Here is a 21,901-nt window from a genome sequence, read left to right on the forward strand (position 1 = left end):
GGTAATGTTTCGTTTAGTGTAAGAGGGGCAACAGCTTTTATAATGAAGATAGTGATCTGTCTGTAGGTTTCTTGTACAAGTCAGTTTGTAAAGTTTGGATTTTTTAGAAATAGATATTTCCTGAAGTTCCTGTTTTCTTCTAGAAAATCAGAACTTTAAACGATATCCTTGTTCACACAAAAATAAATTACATCCCACACCAAAGTGGCTGATGTCCATGCAATAAAGCCAATTGTCAAACCTGCAAATTCATAAAAACTACTTACTCATTTTATGACAAGCACAATCAGAAAAATTGTAAAATATTTAAAGAAGTCACTTGTGAAACAAGAAACACCATTTATCTTGTAGAGTGTAAAAAATGCAGTCATCAATATGTAGGACATACACAAACAACTCTGAGAGAACATTTTAACCATCATATATCTTCTATTAACACTGAAAAAGATCTCTGTTGCTCAACTCTTCAACCAACACAGTCACTCCATTAATGATGTTACTCTCACTGGCACTGAAACTGGATTCAAAACTAAAGCAGATAGAGAACTAGAAGAAGCATATTTGACTGTCAAGTTAAACACTGTTCAACCTTTTAGAATTAATCTAGAGCCAGGAATCATTGACCTATGGTCACTAGTTTCATCTCTGTCAGAAAACTGAAAATTACTATTCTTCACTTTTTTTTTTACGAAATGTCAAAGCTTTTTTTTTTTAAATTGATTAGTATATCATATCTTTTCCAATCACTTCCAAGTGTTATTATTTATTTTATTTTACTTAAACGCCTAAGCATATTTGTTTAAAAATACACATACATTTAGCCATTCTCATTCAATCAATCATACCACCATGCCCAGTTTGCTCCTGAAGAAGAAAGGTCCACCTTTTGAAAGTAGTTGGGTTATAGGTATTTTATATAGTATCATAAACTTCTGATGAAGATCTGTAGTTGAAACAGTGAGAAAAGATAGTTTCACTGCTACCTTAGGATCAATGTATCTGTTCTATTAAAATTCATTTTTTTCAAACAGGTATAAAATCCTAACTTGTATTTTTATATGTTTTGCAACATAAACAATTTACTCTCAATCAATAATTTGAATTTTGATCCAAACATAATATATCCAATAGAACTTATACCAAAATTATGCAACAGTAGCAATATTAATGCACATATTATATATATATATAAATTTTGAAGAAGTCAGTGTACATTCGACTATTTTTGACAAAAATTATACAAAATTTAAATATCTGTAAAAATATGTTAAATTTTGAATTTAGATATATTCATATTAAAAAATTGCTTACAAGCTTGACTCACTTCCTAAGGAAAGTACCAATAAAAGTTTATTCTAAAATTGTTGGGATGTAGGGATGAAAAAGATCAGAAACTACAAAACACTTGGAATGGGAGGAAAACCTGTAGGGGGGATATATATGCAAGTGATAGAATACAGATTTTTCTAGTTTCTAATCTTTATCAATCTTCAAATCCCAACAATTTTAGAATAAAATGTTTTATTGGCAGCTTCTGGACTTTTTTTTTTTTTTAATGATTAGCATCTCTGATGGTGCCATTTATGGAACGATATGCTTATAGTGATATTAAATATTTTGTTTCATTGCATATATTTGAGCTGTAACTAATCTAGTGTGGATCACTTGAGACTCCAGGTTTGAAAGCCAAATCCTAGGGAATAGTGAAGCACAGACCAAAAGAGGTACACTGTACTTCACAAGTTACAACTGACAGAAAAGAAGAAAGATGAAAACAGTTGACATATTTCCAATCTGTCTTCTAGATGTCAAGAAAAATTATTCGAACTTTAGAAGTAGCTTTATACTTGATTATTTAAGGGGAATTCCTTTGGTAAGGTTTTTTTTCAATGTCCTGGAGCTATCACTATTATTATTATTATGGGATGAAAAAGATCAGAAACTACAAAATACTTGGAATGGGTGGAAAATCTGTAGGGTGGATGCATATATAAGTGATAGAATACAGATTAAAAATGGCAAATCAGCAATCAGCATTTTTGTTTTTTATTTACTTCAATAAATTACACAATGCAAGTGGAATGAATAAATTTGTGGCCTTCTAGAGAACTATTATACTATTGTTCTACTTCCTCTGCTGCTTGATTTATAAAGCCTGGAATTATGAACATTCATCCTCACTCTCCAACCCAGTGGGCAAGTAGTATTCCACTTGCCCCTGAAACTATGGAGAGGACACAGAACACCATGTTCAACCAAAAATATATGACCAATTCATGTTCAGAATTACAAAGACATGGTGGGCCTCCTTCCATGAATATTACACAAAACCAACATTGATCAAAGTGAAGGGCTACACACACCCCAACTGGATAGCGTAGTGTCAATCTGAATCAGTATTAAGAGTAGGCTCCTGCAGAGGCTAGTGCTACCCATACTGATTTATGGGAAGAATATCCAGAGACCTGTGTAGAAGGCACTTCATCTTTTTCCTCTTTTCCAAGGAGTGGAGAAACACACACTAACTCTTGGGGAAAAGCCTCTGTCAACCATCCTAGTGACTAAAAACTGGGTGTGATAAAGACTCCCTAGCTCCCCTAGTAGACTCTGGAGTGGTCTGAAAACACTGCAATAGCTGAACAAAGTTCCCTAAATTTTTTTTAAAAGCAAACTGATCCCAATTTGTTCAAATTTGATGATTGGTAGAGACAGGCAGAATCCCTTTCAACTTTACTCATGATAGTCCATAAGTGGTAGTCCATGATAATATGGTAAACAACAAGATAGTCTTATGGAATACCTCATTTTCACAAAGCCTGTTGTAACCAGTAGTAAGAACTATTAAATTCATTACTAGTACAAAATTGTGGGATCCAGATATAAAGCAATACATAAGGGGCCCTGAAAAGAGAAAGACAAGATGGTAACAAAAGGACATTAACCTCACTATCATCTAGCAAATGTCATTGAAACAGCCATAAGGATAAGAAAAATTTCCCAAAACAAAGCCATTAGATCATGTAAAGAACATGAGAGAACAACACTGGGAGAAGTCTGAATACTGGCCTGTAAAATGTCCAAAACTAAATAAATGAAATAGTTAAAGACAAATCTGCTAAATCTGATGAGATTTAACTCTGAAGATACCACACCTGTAAAGATAAAAATATGCAAAATGGATAGTTGTGAATCCACTTCTAAGAAATTAGAGATGATCTTCACTAAAAAAAGGTAAAGTGAGTTACATATCACTTCCATCAAACAGAATTTTCAGTTGAAAGAAAAACTAAAAAATACCCCAAAGCACACAAATTAAAATGATTATTGAAAACTTTGAGTAGGAGTTTGATTCAAATTGGACTTGTGACAAGCCAACTTAGTAAAGAAAGATGTCATAAAATAGAGTTCCAATTCCCCCAGGAAGAACAACAAAACTTTGGAAGCTCTAGGAGAAAATACACCAGGCCAAATTAATATCTCCACCATGAATAATGCTCTGTCTCAAAAACGTGATTACATTTTCTGAGGGAGGTTCTTGTGTACAGTACCAATATAGAGGGGGCACTGACAAAAAGTAGAAAATTTTGCAAATTAAATATTGCCAATACACAGATATGCAAAGCCAATGTCAAAGAATAGCTACAGTGTCAGTGGACAGTAAGTGTGTTTTGGAACTAGTGCCTTTCTCTAATACTGATTATAATTCCTTGTCCTTGATAACCTCGAAATTACCTATTGCTATGAAAAGGGGTCCTTAAATCTATTATTGTTATAGTTACAAAGCAATTTATCAACTTCTATTGGATTAAATTCTTCAATGATTTCTTTTGTAATTGAAGATAAGAGGCCCTATAGGTTTCTTACATTTGAAATTAACTGTAAGCTGAACTGATTTAATGGGGTAAATGTCCTCTTGAACAGTTTTGTGGATTAAGAAAGGTGGAACTAAGTCATCATATAAAACTTATGTTTAAAATCTATAACTACATAGAATTTTTCATTTTACTTTATCAAAGGTTTATTTTTAAATGGTTGAATGAACTAATAAATTTAATATATAAAGTCACTGATATAAATGTGTCTAAATTTAAAATTTAACATACATCTTGAAAAATAGTTCAGTCATGCATCTTTAGTTCAAATAATTGTTTTATTATAAATTTCAAAGCTTACGTGTCTATCAATAGCAGAGTGTAGATTTTTTACAAAGATTTTCAATATCATTTTTTTTCCTTTGCTGCTAAATTTATTTGAAATCAGTTTCTAATACAAATAATTTTATTTTGAGAATCATGAAAGAAAAAACTCACATTATGAATTAAATCAAGACAAAGTATTCATCTTCTTCTGTTAACAGATTTTCATTTTATATTTTTCCAATATAGCAATTTTTACATTATTAAATGAATGCTTGTTAAAATAATCTATTTCAATCAAATGAGAAAAACCATTATTACTTTGAAATCTATGTAGCCTTATTCATAGATGTAAAGGATCAATTGTTTGTCTTACATATTTCACACAGGAAATATCTTGTACTGCAAATATATAACAAATTTGTCATAAACAAGGCAAAACAAAAACAATACACCAATTGAAAGAAATCTCAGTGTACAGTTTAGAATGTGGGATATAAAATGTACCATAGATTTTGGAAGTGACTTTTGAAGTAGGATTCACATTGCAGAGGGGATACACCATCTATCTTTTCTATATGATGAGATATCACTAATGTACTGAATCAAACAAAGTGGCCCCTTGCTCACCTCTTTCTATTTTTGAAAATGGTCCCTTATATACATTTAATTATATATAACATGTGAATAATCAATTAAAAGCTCAATGTCCTCCAAGTGGTTTTCCCACTATTTTAAAATATAACACCATCATTTCTTTCTTTTGAGACAAACCTTTGTACTGGTTCAAATTTTTTACCGACATACAGCTCCATTACTAAACTTGATATATTATAATGGATTTCTATAGTATCAGTCTAGTAATTAAATAATTTTTGATTATTCAAATGTATACATAAAACCTAAAAAAAAGAAAACAAATTGTTTCACAACCTCACATACGAAATTTCTTAAAAAACACACAAAAAACAGCCTATGACAAGCAGCAACCAAGTACAAATGTGATAATTAGATAAGATAATTGTTCACATAAAGAAGTAAAATAAAGGAATAGCAAAAGAAATTATTATAATAAAAAATTAAATCGAAATTAGGTGAGAAAGGTGTGTGCATTCAAGCCCACATCTATGATCACTCTTCACTGCCTGCAGGCAGTTGTGGGAAGGTGAATGCTCTCTAAGCTAAGTAAAGAAGAAGAAAAAATACATAAATAAAGATAAGGTATTAATATTTGGGGGTAAGTAAGATAAATAAACTTACCTCCTGAAGTTAGCATTCCAGCCTCTATTATGGTGGTAAGACACTAGTTAGTAGCCCAGTAAATGAATTATAATGGTATGAAGGATCACAACTAGTTATCTAAACTATTTAGTGTAATTCCTAACCACCACTATTTATGTCTATAGTAACTACCAAGTTTCTTACTGTGAACAGGCCTTTATATGTGGTCAGGTGTTCATCCATATAAAGTAATGCCTAGTTGTTTGATGACCTTATTCACAAATAAATAGTTATCAAAACTTTTAGTAAAATATATTTAATTTTCTATTTCTTTATATTTGGTAAATACATTATCATATTTATTGCAGAATATTTTAATAATTGTATTTAAAGTTCCTTTATTAGTTAAATCTATTAAATATTAACTTTTGCATCAATATTTCAACATTAATAATAAAATATTGTAATTTATTACAAATTTTACAAAATCTGATTAATTGTGAAGTTATAATGCTTATAACAGAAGGGTATGATGTATCACTATTAAAAGAGTGTAAACCATATATTGGAAAAGCAAAATATTTTATCAAAAATATTTATATTGATATCCTTATCAATTATTTTAATTCCTAAATAATGTGCTTCTATGTTAGATATAGAAGTATTTAATTTTTAATTCTACTGGATAAATAAGTATTAATAACATTATTTATTTCAGGATTATTTATACTAATTAATTCATCTACGTACCTGCAAGTTAAAGTAAAAATGTCTGGGTTTATGCAGTTTTTGATAAACCTGTTCTCATAAAAGTAAAGATATATATTTGCAATACAAGTAGAATAATTAGCTCTCATTGGAACTTCAATTACTTTTACAAATATCTGGTTATTGAAAAATATAAAATCACTAAATGCAGAAACTTAATGTCTGTTATGGTTTTGGAACTAAAATTTTTCTTCTAATTCTATGAAAGGATAACAGAACTGCCCTATTAATGAATTTATAACAAATTAAATATTTTAATGAAACTGGTGTACAGTGGTGAAATAAAATGTTTGAATTTTATTTATTTGTTTACAGTTTCTTAGGATATTTTAAAACGAGTTCATTATTGTTTTCATATTCAAAAAAGGTATGTTTATTAAACACTTATGTTTTTAATTTTATCAAATAAAATAGAGTAATTTATTTAATAAAATGGCCAGTTATGTAATTATTATTCTTATGGAACTAGAAATAAATCTAAATGGAGATTTATGGAGTTTGGGTATAGTATATAGAAAAGCTAAATCTACATAAGAGTTTTGTTTAGGATAAAGTTTTTTTAAATAATTTTCAATGAAATTATTGATTACTGTATCTTTAGATTGGCTAATAAGTTTTAAATGTTTGTGTATCAGTTTCTTTTATCATAATTAATACAAAAACGTTTTACAAACAATACCAAAATTAGTTATTTTTATCAATGGGAGCTATAACAGTTTTCTTGCAATTTTTAAACCTCCTTTTTTCAGCTGATGAAATGATAAAACCATATGGTACTTTAAATTTTATATGGGATAATTTTATTTTTTTTAGAGGACATAAAACTTCCATTCCAGAAACAATCTAGATGGATAAGATGTAATATAGTTAAGTTTTAAAATATATTCATCAATACTGTTTGACAAATTTTAGAATATTTTTCTTATTACATTTTGTGGCTATTAAGATCCTTTAAATATTTCACACAATATTTTACCTTTCATAATATCTAAGTTACCAGCAATAATATGTTTATGGAAAGTATCAATAAACTGTTTTTACACTCACAAGGCAAGTTAAACTTCATCTACATTTAAACTAGTTAAAAAACTTTTACAATAAAACTGTGGGTAAATTGGAACTTTTTATTTATAAGTAATGGTAAGCTTTGAATTTTTACAAGAAAAAATATTTTTTATAAATTGATGAGTAACTTTTGAAATCTGCAAGTCATTCATTCAATACTTTATGCAAAGCACTTAATTGTAGATGTTATTAAATATTGTCAATGATTTATCAAGTTTTAAAAATGAGAAACTGCAAATCAAACCTTCATATTTGGTAATTTATTTTAGAAATAAAACCTAGGGTACATTTAATATACCACATTGTAGCCTATACCCTGGGTTTCCTTTCAATTTGTGCAGCATTTTTATTTTTGTTTATAACAAACTAACATTAGTCAGAGGTTTGAATTTGCTTTTTTCAACACTCCTTTTTTGTTTTATTTTACTTCACTCTTCAGTGTTAATATTTTCTCTACACATAAACAAAACTTTTGTATCTAATAAAAGAAAGATACCATATAAACAAATCCCCTTTAACTTTAAATTAAAGTAGACACTAGGCATATATTGTTATATTGTTGAGCATCTAGATAGCTAGATGCACCATATCCATTAATGGCTGCCTCCATAGACTGGATCTAAAAATAAATGGAAGAGCTGGACATACCTGAGGGGACTGCAGAAACCCAAGCATAGTTACCAATCTAGTGTGATTAATAGGATCTAAAAATTGGTTGGAATAAATTATATTTTGTACCCTGGGGAACACATGAATTAGAGAAAAAATTAAGAGTGGCAATTCCATTCTATCCAGAAGGAAAACATCTGTTGTCAAGGCCCAAAGATGAGGTACTAGAAACCAAATTGCCAGTAGCTTGATAATCCAATGAAAGGTAATGCAACATCTGTTCTGCTGGAAAAATCTGTTTGGATTAAGACAATGGACTTTTACCATGGGCATCACCTGTGGAACATGGCAAGCAAAAAGGGTGATAAGACTAGTCCCAAAAAACGAGGTCTAGAATTTGAGAATAAGGAGATCTAGCCCACATGCTTCCACAATGAAAAACTTAAAACATCACTATGGATGAATCAGAATTAAACCTGATGATTTATCACTTAAGAAGCCCAAACCATGAGACCTTGCTGTTTATGAGCAAGAAGGATAAAACCCTTGTGTAGTGAATCTTTATTGTCCGTGCATACTCTGGAATTCATGACTGTTGGTATATGTACCTTATCCCTGAAGCAAGGCATTCATAAAAAGAATGAAACACTGGACGAAACAGAAGGAGAAGAACCCAATTCCTAGTAGCATCCCAATTTATCCCCTTGAAATTAAAGAATGATCTCAACTAAAGAAACTGGGAAACCAGAAAAAAGATGTCTGCAACCCCTAGTCCCTAAATGAATAATAGAAAGATATTGCTTGTGTTCCTGTCCCAAAAGGATTCAAGTAATGCCCACATTCCTAGAAGAGAGAGCCATTTGTGGTAGAGATAGGAGACATGAGCAAAAGTGTGTCATCTTGTTCTAAAGCATCGAAGAGGATGGGAAACAGCTAAATTTGACCGAGAAATTAGATGAAAAATAAAAAATTCCCAGAATGATGACATATTCAATTGAAGCAATAATATATGCTGAAGTATCGAAAGAGAAGCCTGCATGGGTTGTATTTGAAAATAGAAGTAGGATGTGATGGTTTACAATTTACAAGATGTTGTCCGCAGTAACCACCCATCCACAAACATGTATGTGCATGTAACAATGGAATGAAGCAGATAAGAAAACTCATGATACAGCACAACCCATATTAACTTTATGAAAGACTGAAGGAAAAAACCTTTGCATTGAACCACCGAGGAAAAATGCAGATACTAACCAACTACAACCAAATTGAACATCTGCAATCCCAGTAAAAAAAATTTTGAACCTTGGAGAATGTAGGCATTGATACAGAGAAGGAAGACTGATGACTGGACACCAATCTCCTGTCTTCACAGGCCAAACAACTAACAGGAATAAAACCTTTGCAGAATCAGCACAACTCTCTCACTCAACCCCAGACCAACCAGACATGGATAAACCTAGAATTAAATTCTATCTACGAATGAAGTGCTGGGGGATCCTGGCAGCTGAATAATAGCTAGAACTGGCAGCATAGGTAAGTATGTTTGCAAAATATTGAGTACCTGAAAGCTCTAGAACAGTACATTTGAAAAGTAAGAGAAAATATCCTTTAGAATAAGATATGTTGCAGGATTAAGACAGGCAGGGTAACCAAATGAAAAACTCAATTTTATCTTTTGCATACTAGTAGGCTGTATAAATCCTACAATGAAGTTTGTGCCAGTACAAGTTTTTGTGGCAACAAGTAAACCTTCAATTTCTATTGCTAATAAAACTATTTGATAACACCAAAACTGTTTAGAGTTGATTCTTCATCAGTTATGAAAGCTTATGTTTTACTATTTTGTAATGTGTTTAATGTGGTTGTGAGGTAGGATTACTGTTACTTTAAGTCATAAGGCTTTATAATAAAATGGAATAATGAACAATAGTGGTTAGTCATTGTGTTTACACACTGATAGTATGTAGGATATACTAAATGAGCAATATTTATTAACCCTCTTAAAAATTTCCAAGTAATATAAAGTTACTGGTTATTTTCTACCAAACCTGAATTTGTGAAAATAGTGTGTAGTGATGGGATAAAATGTTATAACAGGTGTACGTACAACTTACATTTCAAGCATCCTGAAGCATGTGGCACTCTCTTAAACCCATGACAACACTGCCTCTTCATGATGTAAGTTTTGTTCACATCCTTAGTTTTGATCCTGCATTTTATTCAATGAAAAATATATACATTATTTTCTACAATAATAAAATTAGGAAATAATGCTACATTATGCTTTGATAATTTTCTTTTTAAGTCTGCAACACCTACAGGTTGTTTTGATAAATTATCGTAAATGCAAGCAAAAAAAAAAAAAAAAATTGATGTTGAGAATTTACAGGTAGATTTAGTTAATTTTTATGAAACCTCTTTTTGAACTTTTACTTAATTATATTCAAAACAAGAAATATAAACTATACTTTTCTTTAAACCAAACTGTTTGAAATCAATTAACACTGCTATTAGGAACTTTAGTATCTGGATCTTTTCCAATAACATTTGACCTTGATAATGTAAATTTATAGGTTATCTTAACAATAATAGTTTAGAAATCTTCATAATATAACAATGTTAACAATATTTTTTGTCAATTCAAAGAAAATTATCAAAATAGTCTTTACACATAATTACAAGAAAAATAACTATTACAATAGGTAAATGCGTGGAAATAAATGTATTAACTATCTCAATTAAAATATTCAATTTCATCTTTATCAGTCGTAAAAAAAATTTATTATTATTAATCCATTCTACAAAGTTTCTACAATATACAATTAGAGGACAATAGTTAGCAACTTCTGCACACTACCTTGGGTAATTTAAAACTCAATTTTCTCAGCTCAAGTTCAAATAAACAAACCTTTCAAAACACCAGAAATGCTACAGGGTTAATCCTCAACACTTCTTATGGTTTACTTTTAACCAAACTGCCACAAGATCAACTCATAGACTAATACCTAAAATTTGAGCTTTTCTCATAGTGACTATAAAATTAATATTTACATATAAAACTTAAATTTTATATCAACTTATGGTCCACTTATAAAATAAATAAAATTGTCTAATTATTGAACTTGTATACTATCTTTAAACATATGCATGATTAGGTGGAGATGTTTAGTAGCACTGGACTTGAGATATGCATTAATCAATCAACAGACAAAACTTACTTAGTTTACTAACAAAAACTAGCTCTAGAAAATTACATTTACAAAATATACAGCTTTATTTTACTTTATATATATATATATATAATTAACACTTACCTTGTAATGCAGATGTAAGAAGTTTCAGTTTCTTTACAATTTGTAAAATGTTCATACCCCACTTCAGCAGTTTCTGTGGTATTTCCTTTTGGTGTGTATGTGGTGACATTAACTTCCTGCTCATTAATTTCTTCCGTTTCTTCACAAATATTGGGCCTGAAAATGTATTTGTGGAAGTAAGGTTCTAAACTTATAGTCATAGTTGGGATTCATTAAAAAGTTTATATTAATACCAGATGTACTTCTGCAGGATCCCAAAATGTGTTCTGTTTCGAGAGTAAATGAAATCAAAATAAGAGTAATATATATCTTGCTTTTGAAGCTCATATCACACTGTTTTATAGCCTGCAGAGTGCATAATTCTCCTCATGATTCATGATGTGCACATTTTACTGGTGTCACTACACTACAAATTGCAACTTCAAATTTTCCTTACAGTTCCAATCTTACAAAAACTTAGAGATTTCTGATAACAAAAGCAATCTTGTCAAGTTCTTATGTAATTACATCACAAAACATACATAGCAACACTTTTAAGAGCATTCAGACAGAATACACTATCTTATCAGCAGCAGGAATGGTAAAGACATCTTGTGAATCACTCCATAGTATAACATAGGTGCCAAGTTCATAAGAGGATGTTGATACAAAAATACTTCCTCATACAGCTGAGGCAAATGAAATATTTTCAACCAGAAATGTTGAAGACACAGTCATCATAAAATCTGCTGATACTGATGTACTAATTATCTTCATGCATTACTTTCAGAAAGTGAGTGCAGTAAAGGAGCTCTGGATTGAGGGAGGTGTGGTGATAACATGACAAAAGGAGAATCACTCAAATACATGATGCAAAACATCTCAACACAGAGCATTTATAACATTCTACCAAAGATACACACACAATCCAATTGCAATAATGCTTCAGATTTTATGATACTGTAAAGAAATTTGTGATGAAGAAAATAATTTAACTCAGTATCTTTCTAGACCTCATAATGTTGTTAGAAAATGATGAAGAACTCACCATAACAACATCATGAAAGTTTGTAACCACAATGCAGGTCTCTCAACACAAGCAAAAAAAAACCTCTCCAACCTAAACAAATTAAAAACAAAGATGGCAATAAAAATAGAAGTCGAACTCTAAAGATTATGCAGCTTTGGACACCAAGAAAAGTGTGCCTCTTGGCAAGCAAAGATCTGGAAATCTGCTCATATAGCCAAGCTTAATGTTGCACAGATGGCAGAAGGTGGACAGAATTATTCTACCAGTTTGGTATATTGGTCTTCCTTCATTTGAAATCATACACAATATGACATGTTCATGTAGTGTTTGGTACCTGTGTAGGAGTGGATGTTAATGCTACCAACAAAAGTTGCACTGCATAGAGCTTTAAGCTTGTTATGGAGATAAGGATGTAGAAATACTAACATTCAAACCAAAACCAACAGTAGATGACAACAAAAAATTTGAAGACATTTAAATATGTTTGTGAAACAGATGTACTTCTACTACAAACTTGTAGTATTCATTAAATGTAATTCTTTATATTAATTAGTATGTTCCATTACTTTCATACAAAAATAAATTACATGCATTTTTTTTTTAAATAAGCCTGCACCACATTCACACACCACACCAACATTCAGTTTATTAAGCATAGACAGTAGCTGGAATTGGAACTGCTGGAGAAGGTACTTAAGCATGTGCTTGCAATTAATGCTTTTGTAGCTTTGTGCTTCCTACATAACTTTCACAATAGAAGTTATTCTACTACTTTGATCAGATAGAGATCATCCAAAATTCTGCTTTTATTTTAATTAGAATTTTAGTACATCAATGTTTAATATAATGGAAATGTGACATATAGTAATTTACACAGTAAACTCAAGAGACAAACATTTAATTTTTCTAAAGTGGTGCCTTTATATGAAATATTATCTCTTTCATAATATACGTATGGCCTAAAATGTAAAGATTTCACAATATTTAAACATATTTAGACAATCTACAACTGACAGAAACAAGGATTTGTGATTCACGAATGGTCTTGTTTTGTTGCAGTAATTTATTTGAAATGTCAAAATTGGACTCTTATGTATAGATGTAAAACATGAATTACAAATATACACACACACACACCTCATCTTATTCATAGTATAAGTTAATGGATAACTTTTTTTATTTTTTGTGAATTCAAAAAGTTTAAGGTGTGGGACTTTAAAATTTTGACAATATGTGCACCACTTTACAGTTCTAAAGAAGGTACAGTTTAAAAAGAAAACTTCTATTAAATAAGCTCAAATACAGCTTTATACATTTTAATTCCATTAATCTCAACAAACAGAACCTCAACTAATAACAATAACATAGTACTAGAAGTATAGAGGAGTTGGAGCAGAATACACAGGAGCATGGTATTCCCTATATGGCGTGCCAAGGTTGTCATGAATATTAAGCAGAGCACTCTGATGAGTAAACAAAGCAGATTCTCTTCTCTCATTCTACCCTTAACTACAGCCATTTTGCAATTCAGGCAGTTAAATATATAGATCCACACACAAATAAAACTTCTCAAACCTCACTCCTTTGAAAGATAAGACTTAACAATGAACTTAAGCTTTAAGAGAAAAGCAAGTGGAATAACTACAGCCCTATAGGTGATAATAGAAGCTTTTTATGTTTATATTATAGTTAACAACAAGCTCTACACTTTAGATGTGGCTGTATGTGAACAAACCTATTCCAGAGGAAACTTGAGCTGCTCTTTCTCATTGCATTATAATATTCATGTTTCAGAATATATTTACAACACCTAGGACTTAAAACAAGATAAAATAGGAAATGTTTACTGCTTATGTAGATGAGGGTAGGGGTGTAGATTTGGTGTATCTGGATTTTCAGAAAGTATTTGACAAGGTACCACATAAAGTGCTTGTAAAATCAAATTATCTCAATAGGTGTGGGAGTGAAGTTAACTAATTGGATAGAAGACTAGCTAGGTGGAAATAAACAAAAACAGATGGTTCATTCATACTGGATTAATGTTACAAGTTGGGTACATCAGGGCTCAGTCTAAGGATCTTTGTTTTGTTTACATCAATGATATAGATGAAGGTCAACAAATTATTTAAATTTGCTGATGATACTAAGGTATATGGAGTTGCTAGCTGTGAATGGGATGCTGATTTATAAAAGGATTAAGATCATTTAGCAAGTTGAGTGAATAATTCACAGATTGGTTTTAATTATAATAAATATAATATAATACATTTGGTTTATAATAATTTTAACTACAAGTATAATCTAGATGGAAATAACTAACTAGTCTCATTAAAGAAAGGGATTTAGATATAACAGCAGATTAGTCTGTCAAGCCATCAAAGCAATATGCTGTTGCTAGTGGTAAGGTAAATATGATTTTAAGTTGTATTTACAGTAATTTTAAAAAACACCCCTAAAGTGGTTATAATTTCATTGTGTGGGTCACTGATTGGACCTCATTTAGAGTATTGTGATCAGTTCTGGGCTCCTTACCTTAATTTACTGTAAGAAAAAAAAATCCTCTTTGCACAACCACTGGCAACAGCATGCTGCTCAGGTGGCTTATGACCGACCATTGACCAACCATTACAAGACCCTTTTCTTTCAGACACTGATAAGGTTATTCCCATCCAAATTATACTTAATCTTGTCTAATGCTTTCTAAGAATCCAGATACACCAATTCTACATCCTTACTCCCTTATCTACAGTCAGCTCTTAAAAGAATGTCAAAAGCTTTGTTAACTGTCCAATGAAATCGTAACTTTTGTTAAATGTCTTTGCAAAGCTTCATTTATCAAACTTCTCAAAGGTGATGCAAGACTAATGGGCCTGTATTTACTGGGTGATAATATAACTGGTAATTATTGGCTTCAATGCTCTTATTATATTGATTCTATAGAATTAACTTAAAATTACAAAATATTTCGAATAATTTAACATAACAGTGATTTGAAGGCATGCGGGCGAGTATGTAAGTACCTTCACCGTATTTTGTAAAAAAGTCACGTTATTTTGTTTATTCATTAAAATGAATTATATAAATACAGCCGCCGAGCCGTGACCCTGTGTATAAAGTAGCACTGTATCCCCAGCCCCACCCAGTCCTTTGTTAACCAGCTTCTTATTATGCATTTCAGCTATTTCCTTTGCAGCTTGTGTTACATATTACATGACGACGATAATAACAGTACTACCGGAAGCGTACTAACGTTACCAATTTAATTATTTAAGTTTTAAAAATACATGTTAAATATTGTGCGAGAGAATTTTATTGGTGAAGCATTTCAGTTCCGATAAAAAGCTTTTAATTATTTGACTAACAAGTCTCGTTTTTGTTCCTTAAATGTCAAGCATCAAATGAATGGCAAACTTTCCGTTCAAGCCCTGCTGAATAAATAGATAACTAAGAACTCAAACGCTGGGGACTAATAATAACCGACAATAGTTATTATTCAATCACGTTGCTGCCACTTCCAGGATTTAAGTACTAAAATACAGCGTATTATACATATAGAATAATACACATTATAACTAGCGTCACAGCTCCGCTTTTATTTTCATTTAACCACTGCATATTATTTATATTTACGAAAGCAATAACAGAACTGAAAATGTTAGACAAGAGTCCTTATAAATGAAATATTGCCCTAAGCTATAACCTTACATGCAATTATTTAAAATAATAATTGCTGCTTTATGTTTCGTATCAGAATGTTCTGTACTTAAACATTGATAAATAAAACTAACATTTGAACTGAAACAGCTTTTATTGTAAAGATATATTTCTTGCTATATCGATACAACATCAATTGAATAACCTCTTACAAATTTGGTCCGGCATCGCCAAGCATGTTCAGGAATTCGACTCGTAATCCGAGGGTCGTGGGTTCGAATCCAGGTCGCACTAAACATGCTCGCCCTTTCAGCCGTGGGGGGCATTATAATGTAACGGTCAATTTCACTATTCGTTGGTAAAAAAGTAGCCCAAGAGTTGAGGGTGGGTGGTGATGACTAGCTGCCTTCCCTCTAGTCTTACACTGCTAAATTAAGGACGGCTAGCGCAGATAGCCCTCGAGTAGCTTTGCGCGAAATTCAAAACAAACTTACAAATTTAAAATACGAAAGCAAGGACGGCTAAGAGCTTTAGCTGACTGTAGTATTGATGGACGTTTTCTCCACCTTCTGCATGATAAATATACAAGACTAAAACTTTTTAAAGTGAACACGAAAAATATTTTACTCATTTTTATCTACATATGTGTAAATCCACAAGTCCGACACTGAGAAAAGATTTAATATACACAAAATTAGATAAGAAACAAGCTGAGACTTACTGAGCAACCTCATTTGTTCAAGCTTAAGATTGGTTTTAGTTTCGCACATAGCTATAGGATGGTCATCTACGCTAGCTGCCCCTGATTTTGCAGTGTAAGACTACAGGGAAATAAGTTAGTCAGTCATCACCACCTACTGCCAACTCTTGGGCTACTCTTTCATCAACGAATAATGAGATTAACCGCACATAATAACACTCCCACGGCTGAAAGGGCGAGCATATTTAGTGTGACGGGAATTCGAACCCGCGGTCTTCGAATTAGCAGTCGAGCACCTTAATAGTCAGGTCATGCCGGACCTCTCTAGAGTTAGTCATCCCCATGGACCTTCACGCCTGAAAGAGCGAGTATGTTTGGTGGAATGGGAATTCGCTTTCATGACCCTCAAATGCCGAGTCAAGCGCCCTCACCACCTGGATATATCGGGGCGTTCAAGCTTAAGAGATTTATAAACCGAAAGGTATATCGATTCCAAAGGATAAACGAATACAGTTTATTAATAAAAATATGAAGCAACATTAGACAATATTTTACAGTTGTAATGCTCCACAGTGAGGTTTTATTAGGCTGTAAAATGAAAGTATAAATTTCTAAAACATAAATTAAAAGAGGGTGAACATTTTACAAAAATAAAATAAAACGTTTCTAAGCATTTAGTTACTTAATTGGAACTTATAATCGTAGAAATATAATGGATTTATTAACATGGACTATATTTTAAAGAATAATTCGAAATAGCCCCATCCCCCACAATAATAGAAACAGTTATAAAATCGGCGATACATATAGTAGGAGCAATAGTAAGATCTGAATGCCACCCTACCCACCCCTATATTATGCCTATGGGTGTTTTACATATCCCTTTAACAGAAATATTTTTTAAAAGCATGTGGGGCACTAAGAAATGACATGAAGATGAAGTGGGCGAAATCAGGACCCAACGATAACATCACTATCACATTTCACTCCCTACAGAGCGCTAAAGATAGACATCACGTTTGGCAGGGATTGATAAAAACTATAGGCGTAGAAGCGAGACACAAATACAACGGTTCCTTGGAGATGTCTGATCTGAACGTCAGTCCTCAGGTGCTCAGTAACAATTCATAAAAGAGTTGATCGAGATCAATAACAAAAATATGGTTGTGAAAGCCAAAGAATGTGCTCCACCCACCCAACAGAATGTGAATGGAGAGGGTAGATCTGAATGCAAACAAATAATTATAGGGTAACTCGTTAAGCTACAAATAACTTACCCTTGCCACCAGGAGTTTCTGCTTCTGAATCCAATCATTGTGTTAATATTATCCAGAAATCCAAAGTCGAATCTCCAATGGTGTGTGTTAAGACCAGGTGGTGGAGAATGCGGGGTATCAACTACAACTACGGTTGGGTCAAATACTGGTCTGTTACTTAATCCTGCATCTGGATGTTGGGAACTGGGGTCTGGAATGTTTCCCATAGAATTAACTCCACTGTCTAACTCGCCTTCCACTTCCCTACCGTCACCTAGCGGTAGTTGAAACTTCTCAACTACGTTTTGAAAATGGTTTGCTGCCCCATTCCACAGATGTTCAATTTGACCTCTCGCAGATGTTGCTAGTTCTTCCGCTTGCTGTTGTATAGTTTCAAACTCTTCTCTGTACCGCTGGATTCTGCAAATTGATTTTAATGGCACAAACAAATTACTCTTATTCAGACAAATGTAGGATAACCCCAAGTATTATGCAAAATTTATATACATACATTAATATAAATCAGGGATTTAAAAAAAAAAGGCATAAAAGTACACTTATCTCGTTTTATGGATAATTTTTACGCCAAAATATATTCTTCAAAAAAATAAACGCAAAAGGCAAAATTTGAGGCATATTGTTAACAAGTTTATTCCGGGTAGTTCTGTATGACACGTGTGAAACTTTGCACATTCACTGCTGAACATCCAAAGTCTGCAAAGGCGAAGTCTATGCTCACTAGTTGACGTTTAACGTCACTCAACGTCAATAACAAGTATGCCCCCCGTGAGCATCAATAACTGCTTGGCATCTCCTGCCCATGGAAGCGATGAGATGACGAATCACATCCTGTGGAATGGCTGTCCACTCAGCCTGCAAAACTGCTGCAAGCTGAGGTAGAGTCTACAGTTGAGGTTGTCGCCGTCGCAGACGTCGGTCCAACTCGTCCCAAAGATGTTCGATGGGGTTTAAATCTGGTGATCTGGAGGGCCAGGGAAGAACGTTGATGTTGTGGTGTCTCAAAAAGACAGTGGTGAGTCGGGCTGTGTGAGGACGGGCGTTGTCATGTTGGAAAACGTCGTTGACGTTCACCATGATGGGTTGCACATGGGGCCTAAGAACCTCGTAGACGGTTGCGTACGGTCTCATCGGAAATCCTACGCAGCCCTGGTATGGTTGAAGCAGTAGACGTCGCAGTAGTGGTCCTATCCCGAAGGTGACGTAACCGAATGTAGCGATCTTGTGCGGGCGTGGTCACACGAGGTCTGCCAGATCGTGGACGGTCACGAGTTGATCCATGTTGTTGGTGACGATTCCATAGCCTTGTGATGGTGCTTGGGTGGACATTCACAGCTCTGGCAACATCTGATCGAGATTCGCCTGCTTCCAAGCGACCAATGGCGTTGTTGCATTGTGCTTCAGTCAGTCTTGGCGTAACTGTATTGTGTGTCGGTGGCTTAACACTGAGCTATGGAAACCGAGAACCCGTCACTTTTATAGGGATTTTGCACATGTTGCACTTGCAGAACATGCAGATCTCTCAAACAAATTTGTTGAACACGAATGAGTTTTGGCGAAAAATCCGTTGTTTTCCTCCGTTTTCAATGTGCACAACTTTTATTGTTATTTTGGTCTGACAATCAGTGCCTTAACACGTGTAACATCACATACTCTGAGCTTGTAACGTTATTACATATATTTCTCTTTCAAATAACAAAAATATCCCTTTTGCATTTCTTTTTTTGAATAGTATATTTGTGTTACATAAATAAATAGACTGGTTTCAAATAACCACAATAATTAAAAACTGATAATTTTTAAAAAGAGGAATATGGATTGGAAAAAAACGTTCAAGAACAAGTTGAATCAAAATGCAAAGATTATATTTTTAAGCCTAAAACTAGGGACTATAGAAAAAGCAAACTACGCTGGAAATAATAATTTAAAAATTATTTCTAGTCTAGTTTGTTTGTTTGTTACTAAATACCACGCACGCCACTACATGATAAATATAATTTATTCACATACAATTGAAGTCACGCGTGTGTGCTTACTCGATTAACCACCACCAGATGTCAGCGTGATTTGTCATAAACAGGTATGTGCGTTTTCTTATAGCAAAGCCACATCGGGCAATCTGCTCTGAGCACACCGAGGGGGAATCGAACGCCTAATTGTAGCGTTGTAAATCTGTAGACATACCGCTGTACTAGCGGGGGCTAAACACAGTTAAATATAAATGAATTTTAATAATTTCGTTTGTTGGTGATAAGAAATGGAAAAGTATTTAAACAATTGTACATAATAATTACATTACATGTCTTAAAACTACCACCATGCACACTTGCAGGAAATGGTGTTTTAATTATGGGAAGGACAAATTTAGTTGTTAGATGAGGAAGATGGAAAAGGAGACGCTTCAGAAAAAGCGAAAACTTTAGGATCAGAGATATCGCCGGGAGTGGTGCAAGATCCTAACTTAACGAGAAAGATCAAGCGATGATTAGTTGCTAGCCTTTTTTCTTTTTTCTCTCGTAGATCTCTCTGAAGCAGTCAAAGACATCTTCCACCCCTCTTGAGACTTTTAAATAGCGAGAGGTATTAGGGTCCATTTTCTCTACCGCGCCCTGCCAACCTCAATGTTACGGAAAACATACGTCATTTCCGTCGCTATGAAACAGCGACCGCCTGTATAATTTTACGTTGGAGACACAAATATACACATTGTTTACTGGAATAAAACGAAGAGTTCCCTAGTTCGCGACTAGTCTAGTATAATGGCACTTAAATGGTTTTTACATTTCCGCGGAGCTGAATGGCTTTGTGTGTGTGTGTGTGTGTGTGTGTGTGTGTGTGTGTTGTAGCCCTACAACCTTTGCAGGGGTTTGTTTAACACCTGTGCACTGCTTCTGATGAAGTATATCCAACTACATTTGTTCTAGGTTCTGTGCTTGAATGTCTTCGAAAAAAAACCAAAAAAAAACGTGGACAGTAGCGATGAAAAGTGAAAATTTCTCCATCCTTTTCAAGAATTGACATAAAAATAATCCTGCTAGGTTTGAAAAATATTCTTAACCGTTTTTTTTTTGTTTTTTTTTTATTTAGGCTTGTAAAACAAGAATAATAATATGAAGAACAAATGGACAAATTTTGCCTAACAATCCGAAAATCATTAACAAATACTTTATCATTTAGCCATTGCGATAAAAGGTCTTAAGTGTTGTTTCAAGAACAAGTCTTCTTTTTAAAATAATTTTTGCTCATATGTTCTATTAGCAGTTTGCGAAATTGATGAGTGATCCTTATCAGGAAAAACTATCGTGGTCACGATTCGCGTATATCATGTTTAATTATCTCGATTAAAACGTAAACGTGTGTGGCTACGAGATATTGAAAGCATTTAATTTTCTTTAAACTTAACTATACGAATAAATTAATGAATCACTAACTGAACAAGGTTTTATTTATATAAAATGAGATAAATTATTATTAACTCTTAAACTTAAATGAAAATTACTCTTTAAATAAGATATTATGCAAATTAATACTATTTTATTTTTCAATTGCTTCTATACAAATTGGTAAAGACCTAGTTATTCTCTCCTCGCCGCGCTTATCTATGTTAGACTTTTATGGCTAAACCAGCATAGTAATAACATAAGGTTTTATTTCATCTTTTATTAGACATAAATATCGTGTTTGCTCTCAACTCACTATTTAAGTTTGCTCATAATTATAGCTCTTATGCAAACGTGGCATGTAGTTTATTAATTTCAGATATGTTAAACTATAAAATTTTGACATTCCTTGCTTTTAACTGTTAATTCTGAAGTGTAATTTAAACACATTTCTATAACATTAAAATGATTAGTACTTACTGTCTATAAAAGTTGTCCCAACTTGAAAAACTTCTAAACTGGGGTTGCTCTGTAGCCCAGACTGTAGCGCACAGTATGAGTAAAGAAAGTAACAAACCACAAATTCGTATTAACGCCATCTCACACCACTGAATTTTCTATAAATGTAAAGTAGCGTCTCCCACTCATTTATATATACACATATGCAGAAGGCACAATAGGTCGAACCAACCAATTCTAGAATTAGAGGTAAACCAGCTAGGATTCCACAAGCAGATGAGCAAAGTGCCTCTTTAAGCAGGAATAACT

General features: G+C 32.8%; 1 protein-coding gene across 2 annotated transcripts in view; it reads right to left on the minus strand.

Annotated features, from left to right (window-relative positions):
• LOC143230437 (transforming growth factor-beta-induced protein ig-h3-like) overlaps positions 1-21,901 on the minus strand; it is a 76,513-nt gene extending 54,612 nt beyond the window's left edge. The window contains exons 1-4 of one of the 2 annotated variants that reach the window (XM_076463980.1): positions 21,614-21,901; positions 17,757-18,155; positions 11,117-11,272; positions 9,917-10,011 (exon numbers count right to left, since the gene is read on the minus strand). In XM_076463980.1, coding sequence (XP_076320095.1) covers positions 9,917-10,011; positions 11,117-11,272; positions 17,757-18,155; positions 21,614-21,732 — 769 coding nt within the window. In that variant the 5' untranslated portion in view covers positions 21,733-21,901. Of the gene's footprint in view, positions 1-9,916; positions 10,012-11,116; positions 11,273-17,756; positions 18,156-21,613 lie in introns of those variants that run through there. The other variant, XM_076463981.1, reaches the window with a different exon arrangement.

This window comes from Tachypleus tridentatus, chromosome 10 (assembly GCF_004210375.1).
Source record: "Tachypleus tridentatus isolate NWPU-2018 chromosome 10, ASM421037v1, whole genome shotgun sequence".
Lineage (NCBI taxonomy): Eukaryota > Metazoa > Arthropoda > Merostomata > Xiphosura > Limulidae > Tachypleus > Tachypleus tridentatus.